Source organism: Panthera pardus, unplaced genomic scaffold (genome assembly GCF_024362965.1).
Source record: "Panthera pardus isolate Hobbes unplaced genomic scaffold, ASM2436296v1 HiC_scaffold_17, whole genome shotgun sequence".
NCBI lineage: Eukaryota > Metazoa > Chordata > Mammalia > Carnivora > Felidae > Panthera > Panthera pardus.
Genome location: NW_026526732.1, coordinates 26,739,236 through 26,756,446, shown reverse-complemented (window position 1 = coordinate 26,756,446; position 17,211 = coordinate 26,739,236). Strand labels below are relative to the sequence as shown.

General features: G+C 42.5%; 1 protein-coding gene across 8 annotated transcripts in view; it reads left to right on the top strand.

Annotated features, from left to right (window-relative positions):
* ECT2L (epithelial cell transforming 2 like) overlaps positions 1-17,211 on the top strand; it is an 81,662-nt gene that overhangs the window by 62,455 nt on the left and 1,996 nt on the right. For 5 of the 8 annotated variants that reach the window (XM_053904425.1, XM_053904426.1, XM_053904428.1 and 2 more), the window contains 7 exons: positions 1,667-1,881; positions 3,177-3,324; positions 4,747-4,820; positions 4,920-5,076; positions 6,419-6,484; positions 8,441-8,529; positions 16,975-17,147. In XM_053904425.1, the coding sequence (XP_053760400.1) occupies positions 1,667-1,881; positions 3,177-3,324; positions 4,747-4,820; positions 4,920-5,076; positions 6,419-6,484; positions 8,441-8,529; positions 16,975-17,147 (922 nt within the window). Of the gene's footprint in view, positions 1-1,666; positions 1,882-3,176; positions 3,325-4,746; positions 4,821-4,919; positions 5,077-6,418; positions 6,485-8,440; positions 8,530-8,700; positions 8,929-16,974; positions 17,148-17,211 lie in introns of those variants that run through there. The other 3 variants (XM_053904429.1, XM_053904430.1, XM_053904427.1) reach the window with 3 other exon arrangements.

Here is a 17,211-nt window from a genome sequence, read left to right as displayed (position 1 = left end):
GTAGCAACGTGGATGGAACTGGAGAGTGTGATGCTAAGTGAAATAAGCCATACAGAGAAAGACAGATACCATATGTTTTCACTCTTATGTGGATCCTGAGAAATTTAACAGAAACCCATGGGGGAGGGGAAGAAAAAAAAAAAAAAGAGGTTAGAGTGGGAGAGAGCCAAAGCATAAGAGACTCTTAAAAACTGAGAACAAACTGAAGGTTGATGGGGTTGGGAGGGAGGGGAGGGTGGGTGATGGGTATTGAGGAGGGCACCTTTTGGGATGAGCACTGGGTGTTGTATGGAAACCAATTTGACAATAAATTTCATATATTGGAAAAAAAAATAAATAAAATGATTAAAAATATTGGAGAACTCCAATATTTTAAAAACATTTGTACACATAAAAGTATAATACGGGCTCCAAGCCAGCTGCCAGGTGGGGCTATAAATGTATTTTTTTTTTAACTCATTAGGAATGTCTAAATGGGTATGATATAGATAGATAGATAGATCCTGTGTTTGAAAGATAAAACTTTACCAAAACAGCGTGTTTATAGTATTTCATAGAGTGAGTTTTCTGGTTTTTCTCTTACATTTACTTTATATTTGAATTCTGGTTCATGAAGTTATGGCTGATTTGTTTTGGGCAAAGATCACATGGCATTACACTTCGTATTGTTATATTTCATTTGGGGCGGTGTGGGGCATCTGAGGGCTAAAGGGAGAAGGAGAAATTGCATTCTAAGAGTATTAATAGTTCTAGGCTCAAACACAAGGCCATTGTATTTTTAAAAATTAAATATTTTCATTGTTTTCTATTGTAAGGATACTCATTTTCCAACTTTTGAAAAGTACAGATAGAAGAGAAAGAATTACTTAGTCCCAGCACTGAAAATTAATTTCGAAGCAGATTAGTTGATAGGAGGGTTAGCTCATTTCACTTCTTCTGTCTGCAGTGTTGTCAATAAAACACTATAAATCAGCCAGTAAACACTGGGGAAAAGGCACAGGAGAGCAATCAAGAGTGGGCAACCCAGGGGCGCCTGGGTGGCTCAGTTGGTTAAGTGTCCGACTTCAGCTCAGGTCATGATCTCGCGGTCTGTGAGTTCAAGCCCCACGTCGGGCTCTGTGTTGACCGCTCAGAGCCTGGAGCCTGCTTCGAATTCTGTGTCTCCCTCTCTCTGACCCTCCCCCATTCATGCTCTGTCTCTCTCTGTCTCAAAAATAAATAAACGTTAAAAAAAATTTAAAAAAAGAGTGGGCAAGCCAAAGGCTTCCTCACTGGACTATCACCATCATGAAGGCGAGGCTCTGTGCCCTCCCATCGTTGTTATGTAGTGACCACCTAGCACATGTCACTGAATATGTATTCAAGTAGACCAGATGGATAGACATCGAGCCTCAGTCTGGCCCCCTCGGGATCCAAGACTGGCCCGATGGGAAGGGCTAGTTGGTGATACCGGATCAAGCCGTGGTCAGCAGGGTCCACCACAGTCCCCTATCAAGGTCCCCTTCAACCTTGTATGCTGTAAACCCCAAAGGGGGAATCTCAGAATGACCGCCCGACTGTTCCATCGGTCATTTCTCTGCCTCCTTCAGCTTTCAGGCTCTTGGAGGCTGTAAACACGGAAAGAGTCATTCTGCTTTCCCTGTGAGTCCTTAATGCCTTTCTACAGGAGAGAAAGCTCCAGATGGACTCGGCTGGAAAGCGAACGGGGGTTGTCAGGGAACTCTTACGGAGTGAGAGAAAATATGTACAGATGCTGGAAACGGTGAGAGAGGTCTACGCAGCACCACTGCAAGCAGCCCTGTCATCAAATAGAGCGATTCTGAGTGCTGCAAATATCCGGATCATTTTCTCCGACGTTTTGCGGATTCTAAGTCTCAACAGGTAAACTCTGTGTAGGCATTTCTTCAAATATTCACTCATCATGCCTTGGGAGGAGCCCACCCTTAATTATTTCAAAAGCTGTACAGAGGCTCTTCTCCGCCCTGCTCAGAGCCCCTGATCATCTCACGAGAGAGGACTCTTGCTGCTGGGCTGCGACCAAGAGTGAGAACTCCTGGGGGCTTATCCCTGCCTCAGTTCGATGCTGTGGTTCAAGGAGTGGAGCTGAGTGCCTGGGGATTTTGTATTCACTATATTGTTCACGCAGAAGGTGATGGGAAGAACCATCTGTTTGTTTTGTTTTTGAGATGGGGGGGGTGAGGGTAGGGACAGAGAGAGAGAGAGGGAGAGAGAGAGAGAGAGAGAGAGAGAGAGAGAGAGAGAGGGAATCCCAAGCAGGCTCCACACTCAGGGCAGAGCCAGTTGTGGGGCTTGATCTCATGACTATGGGATCATGACTTGAAGCCAAAATCCAGAGTTGCACGCTTAAGCAGCTAAGCCACCCAGGTGCCCCTTTTATTGATTTTATTTTGATTTTTTGAGAGAGAGTGCCTGTCACTGTTCTTAATCAGCAGTGCCCAGGTGAGCAAAGGGAACGAAAACAAAGGATTTCATGGAGTCAGGTCACTAGGATACTGTACTTCAAGAACCCAAGGCTGGGGGGTCAGCTCAATGACAGCAGGTTGTTCCATGTATGCCCCAGTTGACAAAGAAACGTGACCACGTGCACCAGCGGTAAAGACAGACTGAGCTGGTGCCTCTCTGCCAGAGGCAGAGTCACCTCTCTGGGTGATTCAGAAGTGCCTCGCACTCCGTGGCCACACCCCACCCCCCCTGCCCCCTGCAAAAGGAACAGGTTGAACAAGCCTCTCCCTGGTTTCAAGTCCCATCAAGGGTGGAATGAAGGACAACCTTAGGGCCTCAGGGAAACGGGCCGGGGGTGGGGGGGGGTGGCATTTGAAGCGAGTCAGTCACTCTCCTCTGAGGACTTTAAGAAACTGTGCCGCCCTCCTGGCTGGCCATGTGGGAGGGGTGCTGTCCGGGGCAGGCCTCCGGAGGCCGGCCGGGGCTTCTGGCTCAAGGAAATGAGAAGGAGAGATGAGGCTTCTCCAGAGGCAACCTACGTCCTCACACCCCAGTTCCTCCCCCTTTCCTGGCAGACCTGCCCTGCTCTGTGTCAAGGCAAAACGACTGGACCAAAGCCCTGCCAGCCTGCGCTGATGACAACTAACCTGGTTTTTAAGTTTCCAGGTTATCCCTGGCCACTCTTTCACGGGCATGCTTCTCTCCTATGGCAGGCAGTTTCTAGACCACCTGAGAGACAGACTGCAGGAATGGGGCCCGGCCCACGGCGTGGGGGAAATATTCCTAAAGTTTGGAAGCCAGTTGAACATATATACCAATTTCTTCAACAATTACCCGGTTGTTCTGAAAACTATGGAGAAGGTAATGATTGAGTTAGCACCCAGGCACGTAGGAGACCTTCTGAGCTCGACAGGAAGTTTTGTGTGCGATCCAAAGGACTAGGATTAATAGGGAAGACTTCCTCCCTACTCTTAGCTTCCAGTTTGCTGTGAACTCTTTGGGGATGGCGACTCTGACTTATTTAATTTCGTATCACTAGGGACTAGCATGGTGCTTGATACAGCAGGCCCCAGGAACTGATTGTTGGGCTGAACTAATCATACACGTTTCCAAGCTTTCATCTGTCCCAGATACCCTGTGGTTCGCTTACAGAAAACCGTCGAACAATTAGGTAGAAACAAAACTGAGAGCCCTGATTCTACTCTGCCAACACGTGTGGTCCTGCGTGGCCTTGACAAGCTCAACTCTCTTACGGAGAAAAGGAATTGATAACCCATGTTGCTTGGAATAGGGACACTCAATTTGAAAAATCTCATTGTGAAATAAGGAATTTCTTTGCCTTCCATCCCTTGGAGAGTTCATTACACACAATTCTTCCCACTGCGACCGACGCCATATGTAGTCTGGGCAGGAACATTCAGCTCCTTCTGTGTCATTCGCTGCTCTTGTTGGGGTCTCTTCTGACGGCCGTGAGATCTTTCTTTCCTCCCTCTTCAATTTGTGTGAAAAGCGCAGCAGAAGACGACACCTTGACTTCTGCCAGTGTCGGCTGCATCCACTCCGGCTGGGTCCGCCCATCTGCACTGAGGCCGAGGGGAAGGCTTGGGGGCTGGGAGGCCTCTGGACGATCCCTGACCTCAGACGTCTCCCTCTGTAGCATTCTTCTTGCCCCACTTAGGGAGTTCAAACACTGCTAGACAAGTGAATGATGGGAAAGTTGCGTGAATAAGGCGATTTCATAGGACCAACCATAGGACGGAAATGGGAGCAGAGTGTCACATATTGTCACTAGCACGGGGTGTGCATATAAGCAAGTACACAGTGAACGTTAGCTGTTAACATTACAACAGTGAATATTTGCCTTCTGGAAATTAGCATTACTGGTGTCTTTTAGGCACGTGTGTGCTGAGAAAAATGAAGTAACTTCCGGAGGGCTCTACTAAGATGAACGAATGCATTTTAAAACATATTTGGCACAGTGGAGCCTCTTTCTAATGCTCCTGTGAAAAACATAGTCAACAGCAGTATTATAGGTGAATAGTTTCTTACTGTGGGGATAACACTTACTGCCTGACAAGCACTTTATGGAGAGGATTCTTCCTCTCCTCACCACGAGAGTTAGGTACAGTATCCACGGGAAAACGGAGGCTCAGAGAAGTGAAATAACTTGACAGGGTCACATAGAATTAGGTAGAATTAAATTAAATCTTTAATTTTAATCCAGGCCTACCTGGCTGCAAAGCCATTTTGTCTATACTGACTCAGTTCACTGAATACCTTTAGTGCAGAGAAACGATACCAGCATTCCGAGCTTTCCTGAAGAGGCATGATAAGACCGTTGCTACCAAAATGCTGAGGTGAGTTCTGAGGGAAAGCACGGTGGGGGTGTCCTAAGCACAGGGCACACTTTGACCTTCCAAAAGTGACCAGCGTTCCATTTTCTATGCCTCCTACAGCCTCCCAGAGCTGCTCTTACACCCATCCAGAAGATTTGAAGAATATATTAATCTTCTGTATGCTCTGAGGCTTCATACTCCTGCAGAACATGTTGACCGTGGGGACTTGACCGCTGCGATTGACCAAGTCAAAAACTATAAACGTTATATAGATCAGGTTGGTTGCTGGTAAGAGTTGGTGTCCTTGAAAAATGTTACAATGCTTTGCGGTACTGACTCAAAGATCCTGAAATAGCTTATCCTGTCGTGGTGTTCTTTACTTCAAAGTCTTTTATCCCTTTCATGTGAAATCATCGGGTTCAGGGATTTGGAGCACTAAGGGCATCTATTCTAAGCCAAGCAACATGAGACACAATGTTTTCAGACATCTGCGTAAGCGCAATAGAACTTTTATTAATATGAAAGTTTGAAGACTCAGATATTTAGATTGATTTTTCTAGATAACTAAGAGGAAAAAAAAGCAAAATTCTTTGTTTCTGAAGGTACTTCTTACCGTGTTAATTAAATTTTCTGACTCAGTAAGTATCGCAATCATAATCATTCTCGGGGGTGCCTGGGTGGCTCTGTTGGTTAAGCGTCTGACTTCGGCTCAGGTCGTGATCTCACAGTTCGTGAGTTCAAGTCCCACTTCGGGCTCTGGGCGGCATAAAAAAATTTTAATCATAAAAATTTTTAATCATAAAAAATTTTTATGATTAAATCATAATCATTCTCTGAAAGAATTTGGCATCATGGAAGACAGTTCTATCGTTCTGAAAATACTGTTGTGATGGGCGTACTGCATGGGCAGCCAGGCTGAATGTAACCTGATAACATATTATGCCCTGAAGATACTTTCTGAATACAGTGCTGTCACTTGTGTCTTTGTTTTAAAACACTGGGGATAAGGGGTGCCTGGGTGGCTCAGTCGGTTAAGCGTCCGACTTCGGCTCAGGTCATGATCTTGCGGTCTGTGAGTTCTAGCCCCGCGTCGGGCTCTGTGCTGACAGCTCAGAGCCTGGAGCCTGCTTCCGATTCTGTGTCTCCCTCTCTCTGACCCTCCCCTGTTCATGCTCTGTCTCTCCCTGTCTCAAAAATAAATAAATGTTAAAAAAAATTAAAAAAAATAAAAATAAAAAAATAAAACACTGGGTTTACGATGGGGCGCCTGGCTGACTCAGTCAGTTGAGTAGCCCACTGTTGATTTCAGCTCAGGTCACGATCCCAGGGTCACGGGATTGAGCCCCATATCAGGCGCCGCGCTGAGCGTGGAGCCTGCTTAAGGTCCTCTTTCTGTCTCCCTTTGCCCCTCTACCCTGCTTGCATTCTCTCTCTCTCTCTCTCTCTCTCTCAAATAAAAATAAAAATAAATAAATAATTGGGGACACGAAACTGAGATTCTTATTAAGGGTTATGAACATACGGAGCCCTCTATCAAGTGACATAAAATATTTTAAATCTAGTTTTTCTGTATAGAACTTTCATAATTTTAGCTGGCCTAAAATCACTTTGTTTACTAGATGAAGCAAAACATCGGTATGAGAGATCAGCTGTCAGACATACAGAGAATCGTCAGGGGATGCCCGGTACGTATTCGGATGTGCTCACTACATCTCATGCTCGGGAGTGTAACCTCCGGTCATCGGCAAAGGAGACCTGCATTTTTCCATTCAGCTAACGTCTGTTGAGGGCCTGCTGTGTGCCATGTGCTGGCGAGCTCTCACATTTCACTTCCTTGCTAGCTGTAAGGGTGCATATGAGAAGAGGCACGAGTGAACTTGACCCCATCCCATAGTTTGTCTTCAGTCTTAGCTCTCTGATTGGTACTTCTGTAACATGACCTCCTTTGGGGAAAGGGGCCATGTCTTTTCTGATGTCATATCTCCCTGCACATAGAGCCTGGTGCAGGATTCTGCACACTGAGGATATCTAAAAAAATCTCAGGAGTCATCTGTTAGCTGCTGCCTATAGAGAATATCATCTGGTCCCACTCTACCTTCTCTCTTGCTGCCTTGCCTACCACTTTATGATCAAAGAAATCTACTCATAGTTCTTCAATAATGTTAATCTTTCCTCACACATTTGTGCTTTGCTCATGCTTTGCCTTCTCTGAAATTGCCTTCCTTTCCCACTCCACTGGATAAACTCTTTATCCTTTAAAAGTCCAGTTCAGGGGCGCCTGGGTGACTCAGTCGGTAAGTGTCCGACTTCCGCTCAGGTCGTGATCTCGCGGTTTGTGAGTTCAAGCCCTGCGTCGGGCTATGCTAACAGCTCAGAGCCTGAAGCCTGCTTCGGATTCTGTGTCTCCCTGTCTCTCTGCTCCTCCCCCACTCACACTCTGTCTCTCTCTCAAAAATAAATAAACGTTAAAAAAAAAAAAAAAAATCCGGTTCAGGGCACCTGGGTGGCTCAGTGAGTTAAGCATCAGACTCTTGGTTTTGGCTCAGGTCACGATCTTGTGGTTTGTGAGTTCAAGCCCCTCATCGGGCTCCGTGCTGACAGTGCAGAGCCTGCTTGGGATTCTCTCTCTCCTCTCTTTGCTCCTCCCCCGCTCGCTCTGTCTGTCTCTCAAAAATAAACTTAAAAAAAAAATCAAGTTCAATCATCATCTTCCTTGTGAAGTTTCCCCAACATCTCCAGCTGTGAGTTCCCCTTCCTGGGTTTTCCGCAGCACCTTGAACATCTCTCTCACACTTTTTTGTAACCCTTAATTCATAAGACTGGGAGCTCCATCAGGTATGAGCTATGATTTACTTGTCTTCTAGTAGGAGTTCACCATATGAATTATGTTGAATTAAAGTATCAATTGATTGGAAATGTTATTTATTTATTTATTTACTTAGGCCAAAGTAGGGAAACAAGATGGAGCTGTTTTGTTAGAATTTAGATCTGGACATTTTGCTAGGGAGAGTGAAGTTGACTGGATTACAAAAAGTCCCAAATCTTGGCACTCACAGAGTCTGAACTTTATCTCTGGATCGCTGTGCATAACAAGTGATCATCTCCACGGCTAGATCAGTACAAGGGCCTAATTTCTTAATTTGTAACAATCCATTCATTACCCTTTCTTGATAGATCCCTTCTTTCCTGCTTCCAACCCTCCTCTTCCTCCTCCTTCTTCTTTTAATACTAGGAAAGCATTTAAAGAATTTATAAATAAAACAGTAATTTCAGTAGCTTTAAAAATTAGACAACAGGGGCACCTGGGTGGCTCAGTCCAAAGAACATATGACTCTTGATCTCGGGGGCGTGAGTTCAAGCCCCATGTTGGGTGCAGAGATTACTTAAGACTTGAAAAAACAAATGAATTAAAAAAATTAAAAACTGAAAATTAGATAACACCCTCAAAATATAGTTTTCATGGTCAATTCTGTGGTCTTTCTAACGAAAGCCTGTTTTGTTAATAGTAAAAACACTCACTTTTTCATAATTAAACTGAGTTCTACTCAACAGTGTGCAGGATATCAAATGGTTCTGCAGTAGTGGGACTTCTGTTTTCTACAAATTTATGAATGTGTCTAATTTTGGTTTTTATTTCACAGACTCTATCAGAGGAAAACAGATATCTGATTAGGGTCCAAGATGTAGCCCAGCTTCACTGCTGTGATGAGGCAGTAAGTTTCTCCTTAAGGTAAGCATTGAACTATCCTAAGGCTGTGACTGTGACTTGCTCATCTTGTATCTGGGATTGAGTACGATGTCTGACATAAGTTTACGACAAACCTTTGTGCTGTACCGAAAACTTACACACACATTCCTCCGAGATGATGTAAGGTGCTTTACTCACTTACTCACTTTCCAGGCAGCTACTGGATAGAATGGGAGAAAATACACGGTCTCTGCCAGAACCACAAACTGCATAGAAGCAGGAATTCTGAAGGTGGGTCACTTCCCCGCTGAAAGGAGATCCAAGGGGTGGGTATCACACCAGTGATTTGCTCAACTATAAGAAAGAGAAGGCCAGTTAATTATCCTCAGATAGTTATTGAGGTTAGTATTAAAAAGGTCTCACCAAGGAACCACCATTGTATTGAGGGCCCACTGTATCTGTTCTGCACCTCACAGTAGTGTAAGAACAGAAGATGGGAGGGTGCTAATTTCCATAAGCTAGCACCCCCTTTCCTCCTTTAGAACAAGGATGGGGGGCCTCTGGGTGGCTCAGTCCGTGAAGCTCCCGACTCTTGATTTCGGCTCAGGTCACGATCTTGAGGTTCATGGGTTTGAGTCCTGCAGTGGGTTCCAGGCTAGCAGTGCAGAGCCTGCTTGGGCTTCTCTTTCTCTTCCTCTCTCTCTGCCCCTCCCCCCCACTCTCCCTCTTTCTCTCAAAATAAATAAATAAAGACTTGAGGAAAAAAAAGAACAAGGATGGGCAAACTTTTTCAGTAAAGGGTCAGATAGTAAATATCCCGTGGCAACTACTAACTTCACCGTTGCAGCACAGAAGCAGCAACATAATGATCCAATACATAAATCGTACAGTCTTCATAGACAATACAGCACATAAATGAACCAGTGTGGCTGTGTGACAATAAAACTTTATTTATAAAACAAGTGGGGTCATAATTTACTGATCCCTGCTTTGGAAAATTATTTGCACAACTATGTTCTTAGTATTAATGGCAAAGATGAGAAATCAACAGACAGCAACCAAACTGGAGAGACATCAACTCCCTTAATTTGTCCGATTTCAACAAAAGAAGGAAAAATGGATTTGCCTGTCATTTCAATGAATATTTCAGTGAATGTTTCCCAAAGGCATAGGTCAGTGTGTGTGGGGGGTGGGGAGGTGGTGGTTGGAAGAAACCCAATCCTCTCGCCTCTATTCCTACCTGGAATGATTCTAAATGAAAATCAAATTACACAATTGTGTCACTTTTGTCATGGTCACAGTGTTTTTATTTCGTTTTGTTGATTTTGTTTGGTAACGTTAGAAGTGAGCTGCAGTGATGGAAGGAAACTAGCTAGCAAACCAGCAATTTTGAACATATTGGTGTAGTGGGAGACATGCTCGGGATTATTCCAGTTTTTTATTATTAGAATTTATTTTACCTTCATGTACTCATGAAGGTAACACTCTCTCTTTATGTAAGTCTGAGTTTCTGACCTACATAATTTACCTTTTCTCTAAAGACCTTCTTTTAACGTTTCTTGCTAGGAAGGTCTACTGGAAATAAATTTCCTCAATTTTTGTTTGTCTGGTAAACTTTCACTTTTGAAGGATAATTTCGCTGGCTACAGAATTCTGGGTTGCTGGGTTTTTTTTTTTTTTTTCTTTTTTTTTTCTTTAAATGCTTATTCCACTGTACTCTCTTCTTGCTTGCATGGTTTCTGAAGGGACATCCAATGTCATTGTTGTTCCTCTTTGGTAAGGTGGTTTTTTTGTTTTGTTTTTGTTCTCTGGGTTCTTTCAAGATTTTCTCCTTGTCTTTGATTTTCTGGAGTTTGAATGTAACATGCCTGTGTAGATTTTTTTGGTATTTACCCTGCGTGGTATTCTATAAGCTTCCTGGATCTGTGGCTTGGTGTCTGTCAATAATTTTGTAAAATTCACAGCCATCATCACTTCACATACTTCTTCTGTTCCTTTCTCTTTATTCTCCATCGTCTTTTCCCATTAGATATATGTACATCTTTTGTAATTGTCCCACATTTCTTGGAGAGTCTATTCCTTTTTCAGTCTTTTTTCTCTTTGCTTCTAAGTTTGGTAAGTTTCTATTGATGTACCTTCAGGCTCATTGATTCTTTCCTCAGCTATGTCCCATCTGCTAATGAGCCCATCAAAGGCATTATTCATTTCCATTTCAGTGTTTTCAATTTCTGCAATTTTATTTTGGGGGGTTTCCATTTTTTTGTTCATATTACTCATCTGTTCTTTTGTTGCATGTTGTCCATTTTTTTTCATTAGAGTTCTTACTTTATCATAAATATTTAAAATTTCTGTCTAATAATTCCAACATCATCCCTGCCATGTGAGTCTGGTTCTAAAACTTGCTTTATCAAACTATTTTCTCTCCTCTTAGCAAGATTTGTAATTTTTTGTTGAAAGCTAGATATATTGGGTGAAAGGAAATGAGGTAAATAGGTCTTTGGTGCGAGGTGTTATGTTTATCTGGCTAGAGGTTAGCCTGTGCTTACTGTTTGTTGTAGCTGTGGTGTCAGAAGCTACAGTTAATTCTGGTGTTCTTGTTTTTGTCTCCCCTTTTGTCACTGAGTTTCCCTAGAGATCTCTTAAATAAGGTCTGAACCTTCTAGTTCTTTTTAGCTATAATCCCTGTCGTTATAAGGAGTCCTACGGATGTGGTAGTCAAATGGAAGGAAGGGGAGGAGAGGGGAGCGGAGGGGAGGGGAGGGGAGGGGAGGGGAGGGGAGGGGAGGGGAAGAGTTCTATAGTCTTCTGATGAGGTCTTCGTTTTTTTTAGTGAGCTGTGCCCCTAGGCTAGGACCTTCAGAAGTGCTTCCCAGTCTTGTTTTCTGTTTTGTTTTGTTTTGGTGCCCCTCTACTGACACAGGAAACTGAGAAGGAGCTGGAGGTACAAGTTTCCCTCCCCCATGTTGGTTCGATTCTGATAAAAATAGTTTCCCTTGAAGGCAGTCCTTTGTTAAGGAGAAGAGAACTCTTTGGGCATGTTTCAAAAAAGTTACTTTTCCCTTCCCCATCTGGAAGAATGAAAAGACTTTTCTCCCGATTTTACAGTGAGAACCTGGTGGGGCTCCTGGAAGTACAATTCCTGCAACTTTCAAATTCATGCAAGTGGGGACAGAATGTTCCCCTAAGGCTAGGCTTCCAGGAGTTCCTAATCTCTTAAGCTAGTTCACACTGTCTCTAGCAGTTAGTCAATTATCTTTTAAATATTCTTTCCTGATGCTGCTCCCTCAGGGAGTTTCTGTTTCCAGTAAGCGGTGATTCCCTTATCAGTGTCTCCCCAGCTTTTGGGTGGCTGGTTTACCTTATGGCCTCAATTCTTTGATGGATCTAAGAAGAGTTGCTGATTCTGAGGTTTTTAGCTTCTTTTTTGTTGTGAGGGTGAGTTAGGACTTCCAAGCTTTTTGACATGTCCAACCAGAAACCAGATGTCTCAATGTTTAGAATTTAGGCTTGTCTTCAGTATTTGGACAACAGAGAGTACATTTTGAGGATAATGAGAGGATACCAAATTATTTTATACTCTAATTATGAGGTACATGTATATTTAAATAGGCACTATCTCAGTGATTTGCCAAGCAACAAATGTACATATAATTTTACATCAACAGCTGAAATTAAATACAAGATAGTTTCATATTCCAGAAGATATTACAGAATATTTAGCCTGAAACTTTACTATCATTCTGGAAAGTCACATGAAACCCAAGAAATCCCATTCCTATGACTTTCATCAGGGATTTCTAATCAGAGGAAACTGCTAATATTTATACTGACTCACATGAGTATAAGCTTTTATAATGTACCATATTTTATTAATGCTATCTATCTACCTATCTATCTATCATCTATCCACCATCAATCTATCTCTACACTCAACACAGGGCTTGAACTAATGACCCCAAGATCAAGAGTCGCACACTCCTCTGACTGAGCCAGGCAGGCACCCCTATAATTTATCATATACTTTAAATTTTCTCATTTGATATACTCATTACAATCACTTGGTGAAGCAAGCAGGACTGGAACCATGTTATGGGTGGGAATCTGGATTTAACTTGTTTGAGGCTGCAGAATAAGTGCTGGTCTGAAACTCAAAACCAGGTCTCAGTGCTCCTACTGGTTAGACCAGCAGGTGGAAAGATGAATTAACCTTCCTCATAATAAACTCACCATCTGAGCAGCAGGTATGAAACAACGAATAAACAAGAGCTGCGACACAGAAAAAATAAGTAAATATTTGCACCGTAAGTGAAAAAATTTCCTCAGGGGGTAGAGATGAAATCATAGAGTCATTTTCGAGTTAGGAAATTTGGGGTTATTATTTGTACCTCTGTGGCTATCGCCCACAGAGTTTTGGGATATGTTAAGCTTTTATAATACATTATGGAATTTGGAACTTTTATAATATAGTTTTTTCCAGAAACGCCAATTTTCATTTATGTGACTTTAAGCCTGCTGGTTTTTAAATAGACTTTTTTTTTTTTTTTTTTTTCTTTCCTTCCCTCTTTCCTACCTTGATGCAAAGGTGCCCAAAGGTGGAGCCTTCTAGGACTGGTGAATAGTGGCATGGCCTTGAATCACTAAATGGAGCCATCCACTTCTCAGACCAAGTCCTCTTGGGACTTGGAAAAACCCTATTACACTGCCAATATAGATTGTAAACTTTCCTTTTAGTCTTACCCCAAAAGGCCTACAGTCATTTACCAGGGCCACTGTGTTTTGGGGACTTCCCAGGGATACGGGACTCTGAACTGATTCTTATTCTGGAAACTCAAAAAGCCACACAACCCTCAAGTCAGAGTGTGGATGTATGGGAGCGACAGTTTTGGCTCAGGTCAGCTCACAGAACCGATGGCTCAGTTGTCTGTTCGTGTCCGAGGTTGTATTCTGAAAATTCCTTTGAAGGTTTTATGTATTTATAGTAGTTGGGTAGTTGGTAGTTTTGGCCGTCTAATACAATAAACAACAAAACACTTCTAGGATGATGTTAGGAATTTAAACTAGAACAGAGCTGTTACATTTTTGCTGAGTCATTTGACCTACTTCTGAGTAAGAAAAGAAATTCTATCCAAGTTTAGAGGAAAAACCCTACCCCTTAGTGTTGTTTCTTTTCAGTATGAGCAGAAGTGGCTTTCTGAAACCCTACTGGGATCCATAGTTTCCACTTTAGCCGCTATTATGTCAATATGAAAGATGAAATTACTTTTATATATGTAGAGGAATTGTTACGTTTAAAAAAAAAAGTTCTGGTGTTTCTTGTCTGTGGATGAAAACTGTTGATCTTGAGGGGCTTAATTTAGTAAATGGCTTTGAAAACCTTCTTTCTAGATAGAACTCAGGTATATAGAGAGAGTAAAGTTTGGTTTGCGAGTATAATTCATTCCAGAAACATGCTTGTAATCCAAAGCACTTATATCAAAGCGAATTTCAAGAACCCTGGGCTCAGTTGTGATTGTGTGACATTCGGCGTCACGTAGACATTATTTACCAAGTTAAAACTTATTAGAAATGTTTGCTCGTCTTGTGGAACACTCGCAGAACATCACTCACAATCCAAGGTTTTACTGTATTTTAAACAGCATTCTCATAAATCAGATTGAAATAACAGAAGCCTCTTTGTGCGTTTTCAAGCCTGTTTCCCTGTTCATGTCCTCTGATTACAAGTGGCCTCAACTACGAGTTAATGTGCCCGCTCCTTCCCTTCCCTGCCAAGTGGGTCACAAAACTGGAATTCTTTCATACCTCCACTTTCAATATTACCCCTTCCAAAGGTAAAAAGTGATCATTTACCAAAGCAGACACTCCTTTCAAAGCCACTTCTTTAAATCAAACTTGTATGCACGTTCTCTGATAATTGAGATAAAACAGAAAAATTTTATTATAGCTTTGAACATTTTTCTAAACTGGTTACGATAGGAAAAATAATTGTTATCAGTAATATGGTAAAATGAATGCCAAAAAAGGGCAAGAATATGGGTGTTCTTTACCTATTTAAAGTGGTCATTCACCACACGTAGACCATTACATACAGACTTTATCTGTATAAATGTTATCTCCTGCCTTTCCTGCTTCCTCTCTCCCTCACCCCTATTGTCAGAATACCCTATCAACTTGACCTAGAATATTGTTTCTTGCAAGCACCCCAACTCCTTCCAGCCTAAGTCATAATCACATAGAAATGGGAAGGGAATGTGTGAAAAAGAAAAAGCTGGCTTACGGTTGGGTGACCACAGCTCTTCTATTTATCCGCACATCTAACACAACCTGTATTTCCTAATACTCTCCAAAAAACTGAATCTGAAGCATAGTACTCCTTAAAAAATGTCTAACTCCCGGAACCAGTCCTTTGCCTAGCTTGACGTGGTTGTAACCAATAAATCATTTAAATGCTTCACTGTTCAAAATGTGGTCTGCACATCAGCATCATCTATTAGATGAGCTGAAAACCTATTAGATTTTAGAAATGTAGAAATTCGCAGGCTACTGTAGCTCTACGGCACTAAAATTTGCATTTTAACAAAATTCTCCAGGTAATTTCGATGGGCATTAAAATTTGTACCACGAGGTGTGCCTGGGTGGCTCAGTTAGTTGAACGTCCAACTTCGGCTCAAGTCGTATCTCACGGTTCACGGGTTTGAGCTCCGTATGGAGCTTGCTGCTGTCAGCGCAGAGTCTGCTTTGGATCCTCTGTCCCCCACCCCCCCATCTGCCCCTCCCCCACCCTCTCTCAAAAATAAATAAAAATGTTAAAAAAAGTTTGTACTATGTACAAGCCAGAACCATTGTATAAAATGGATTCTAAATGGTAATTATAGCAGCTTTTAGGGACAGCAATCTGGAAGTTTTCGATAAAAATACATAAACCCTGTGACCAATCAATCCAACCCCCTAAAACGTATCTGATAGAAATAACAGCATGTAAGGGATTTGTCTACATGTAAAGACCAGTTTATTAGAACATTGCTGACAGTGACAACAAAGAACTAGTGAAAGGAAGGAGAGAGAAAGGGAAGGGAGGAAAAAGACCCAGGCCGGTAAACAAAACCAATGTGCATCAAAAGGGCTACCCACACCATAAAGTATTAGTTGGCCATTAAAAAGGATAAATTAAAGCCATACCAGTTAACTTGAAGTGATTTCCATTGTGGACAAAAGCAGGAAAAAAGTGTGACTAATATTTCCATTTTTGTAAAATAATGGCAACCTATCTATAAATAGATGTGTATATTCGTGCATATGCGTGTGATTACCTGAGCGGGGAAGAAAATGAAGAAAGCCAGGTACTAGCTTGGTAACTTGGATGAATTGAATGTAGGGAGGAGGGAGCCAAGCAAGAAGAAAAAGTGACCAAAAAAGGACACTTAAAAAAACCAAGGGTATGGAGTGATGTCGCCTTAGCATTTATGTAAAACTTGATGTGGATGTTCATAGACAATTTAAAAATTAAACAAAGATGGTTGAGATAAAAAACGAAGAGACTTCCTGTGAACATCAAGCCTGTAAAGTGACTCCCTTTCTTGGAGTAACTGAGGATTGCTTGATGGTTCTGAGAGAAGAAAGGTTTTTGATTATCCTTCCGTAAAACCCTGAGCCAGCTTCACTTAGCCACTCCTGGTGTGTGGGGAGGGGGACGCCGGGGACACTGTGTTTGGGGGGAGGCGCGGCTCCCCTGGCTCTTCCCCAACCCGTTGCTTGATTCTCTGCTGAGAAGTCCTACTAGAGCACACTGGCACCTACCAGACACAGAGACCCGGCTCCAGCAACACAACAGCAAAGGGGGTCAGAGACGGGGGTGGACGTCACGTATTGCCTGTTGATAAACCATCGCAGCAATCTCAGTGAAAATGAAGAGCTGCTTAACCTTTCATACCGATGAAGTGTAGCATCTATTGATTTCCCTCCAATCAAAATTAGAGAAATTCGAATTTCCTACCTAGGAGTTAAATGCATTTGTCCCTGCTTTGTGCTTAAGACACCTTGTGCCAGGCTGGTTCTTGTGTTTTTCTCTACCCCAAACTGTTGTTACCCTTAAAGATGAAACCAAACAAAAACTTACTTTCCCGATTACCCAAATACTTCAAACATTAAAATACCAAACTTGACCGAAGTTTGAAAACACAGCTTTCACACGATTCATGTCATAAAGGAGGAAAAGTTCAACGTCCCACACTGATTGACCACTTGGCCAATGAGTAAGTTCAGACCATTCCATCAAGGCACCTTGAGGCCCACCCACAGCCCTGGTCTGAGAGACAGGAGGGACTATTCACATCTGAGAGACAGAAGGGACTACACAGAACTTCAACCAGCCATTCCAAAGGTCTGCAGTGGGCCAAAGCCTTGACAACTGGCTTATCAACGCAAAGATGATGAATTGTGTAACAAAGCATGTATGTATGTGTACGTAACCCTCCTTCACTTTTAACACAGGACCTATGAACACACCCGTGATCTCAGTCTTTTTCTCTTCAATGATGCACTACTCGTTTCGAGTCGGGGCACATCTCATACTCCGTTTGAAAGGACTTCAAAATCAACCTACCAGTTCATTGCGTCGGTGGCTCTTCATAGGTTACTTGTAGAGGATATCCCAGATTCCAAATGTATGTATTCTTTTTCTTCCAAGAGTTAAATACCTTCAGAAAACTGTATTATATAATGCTCATT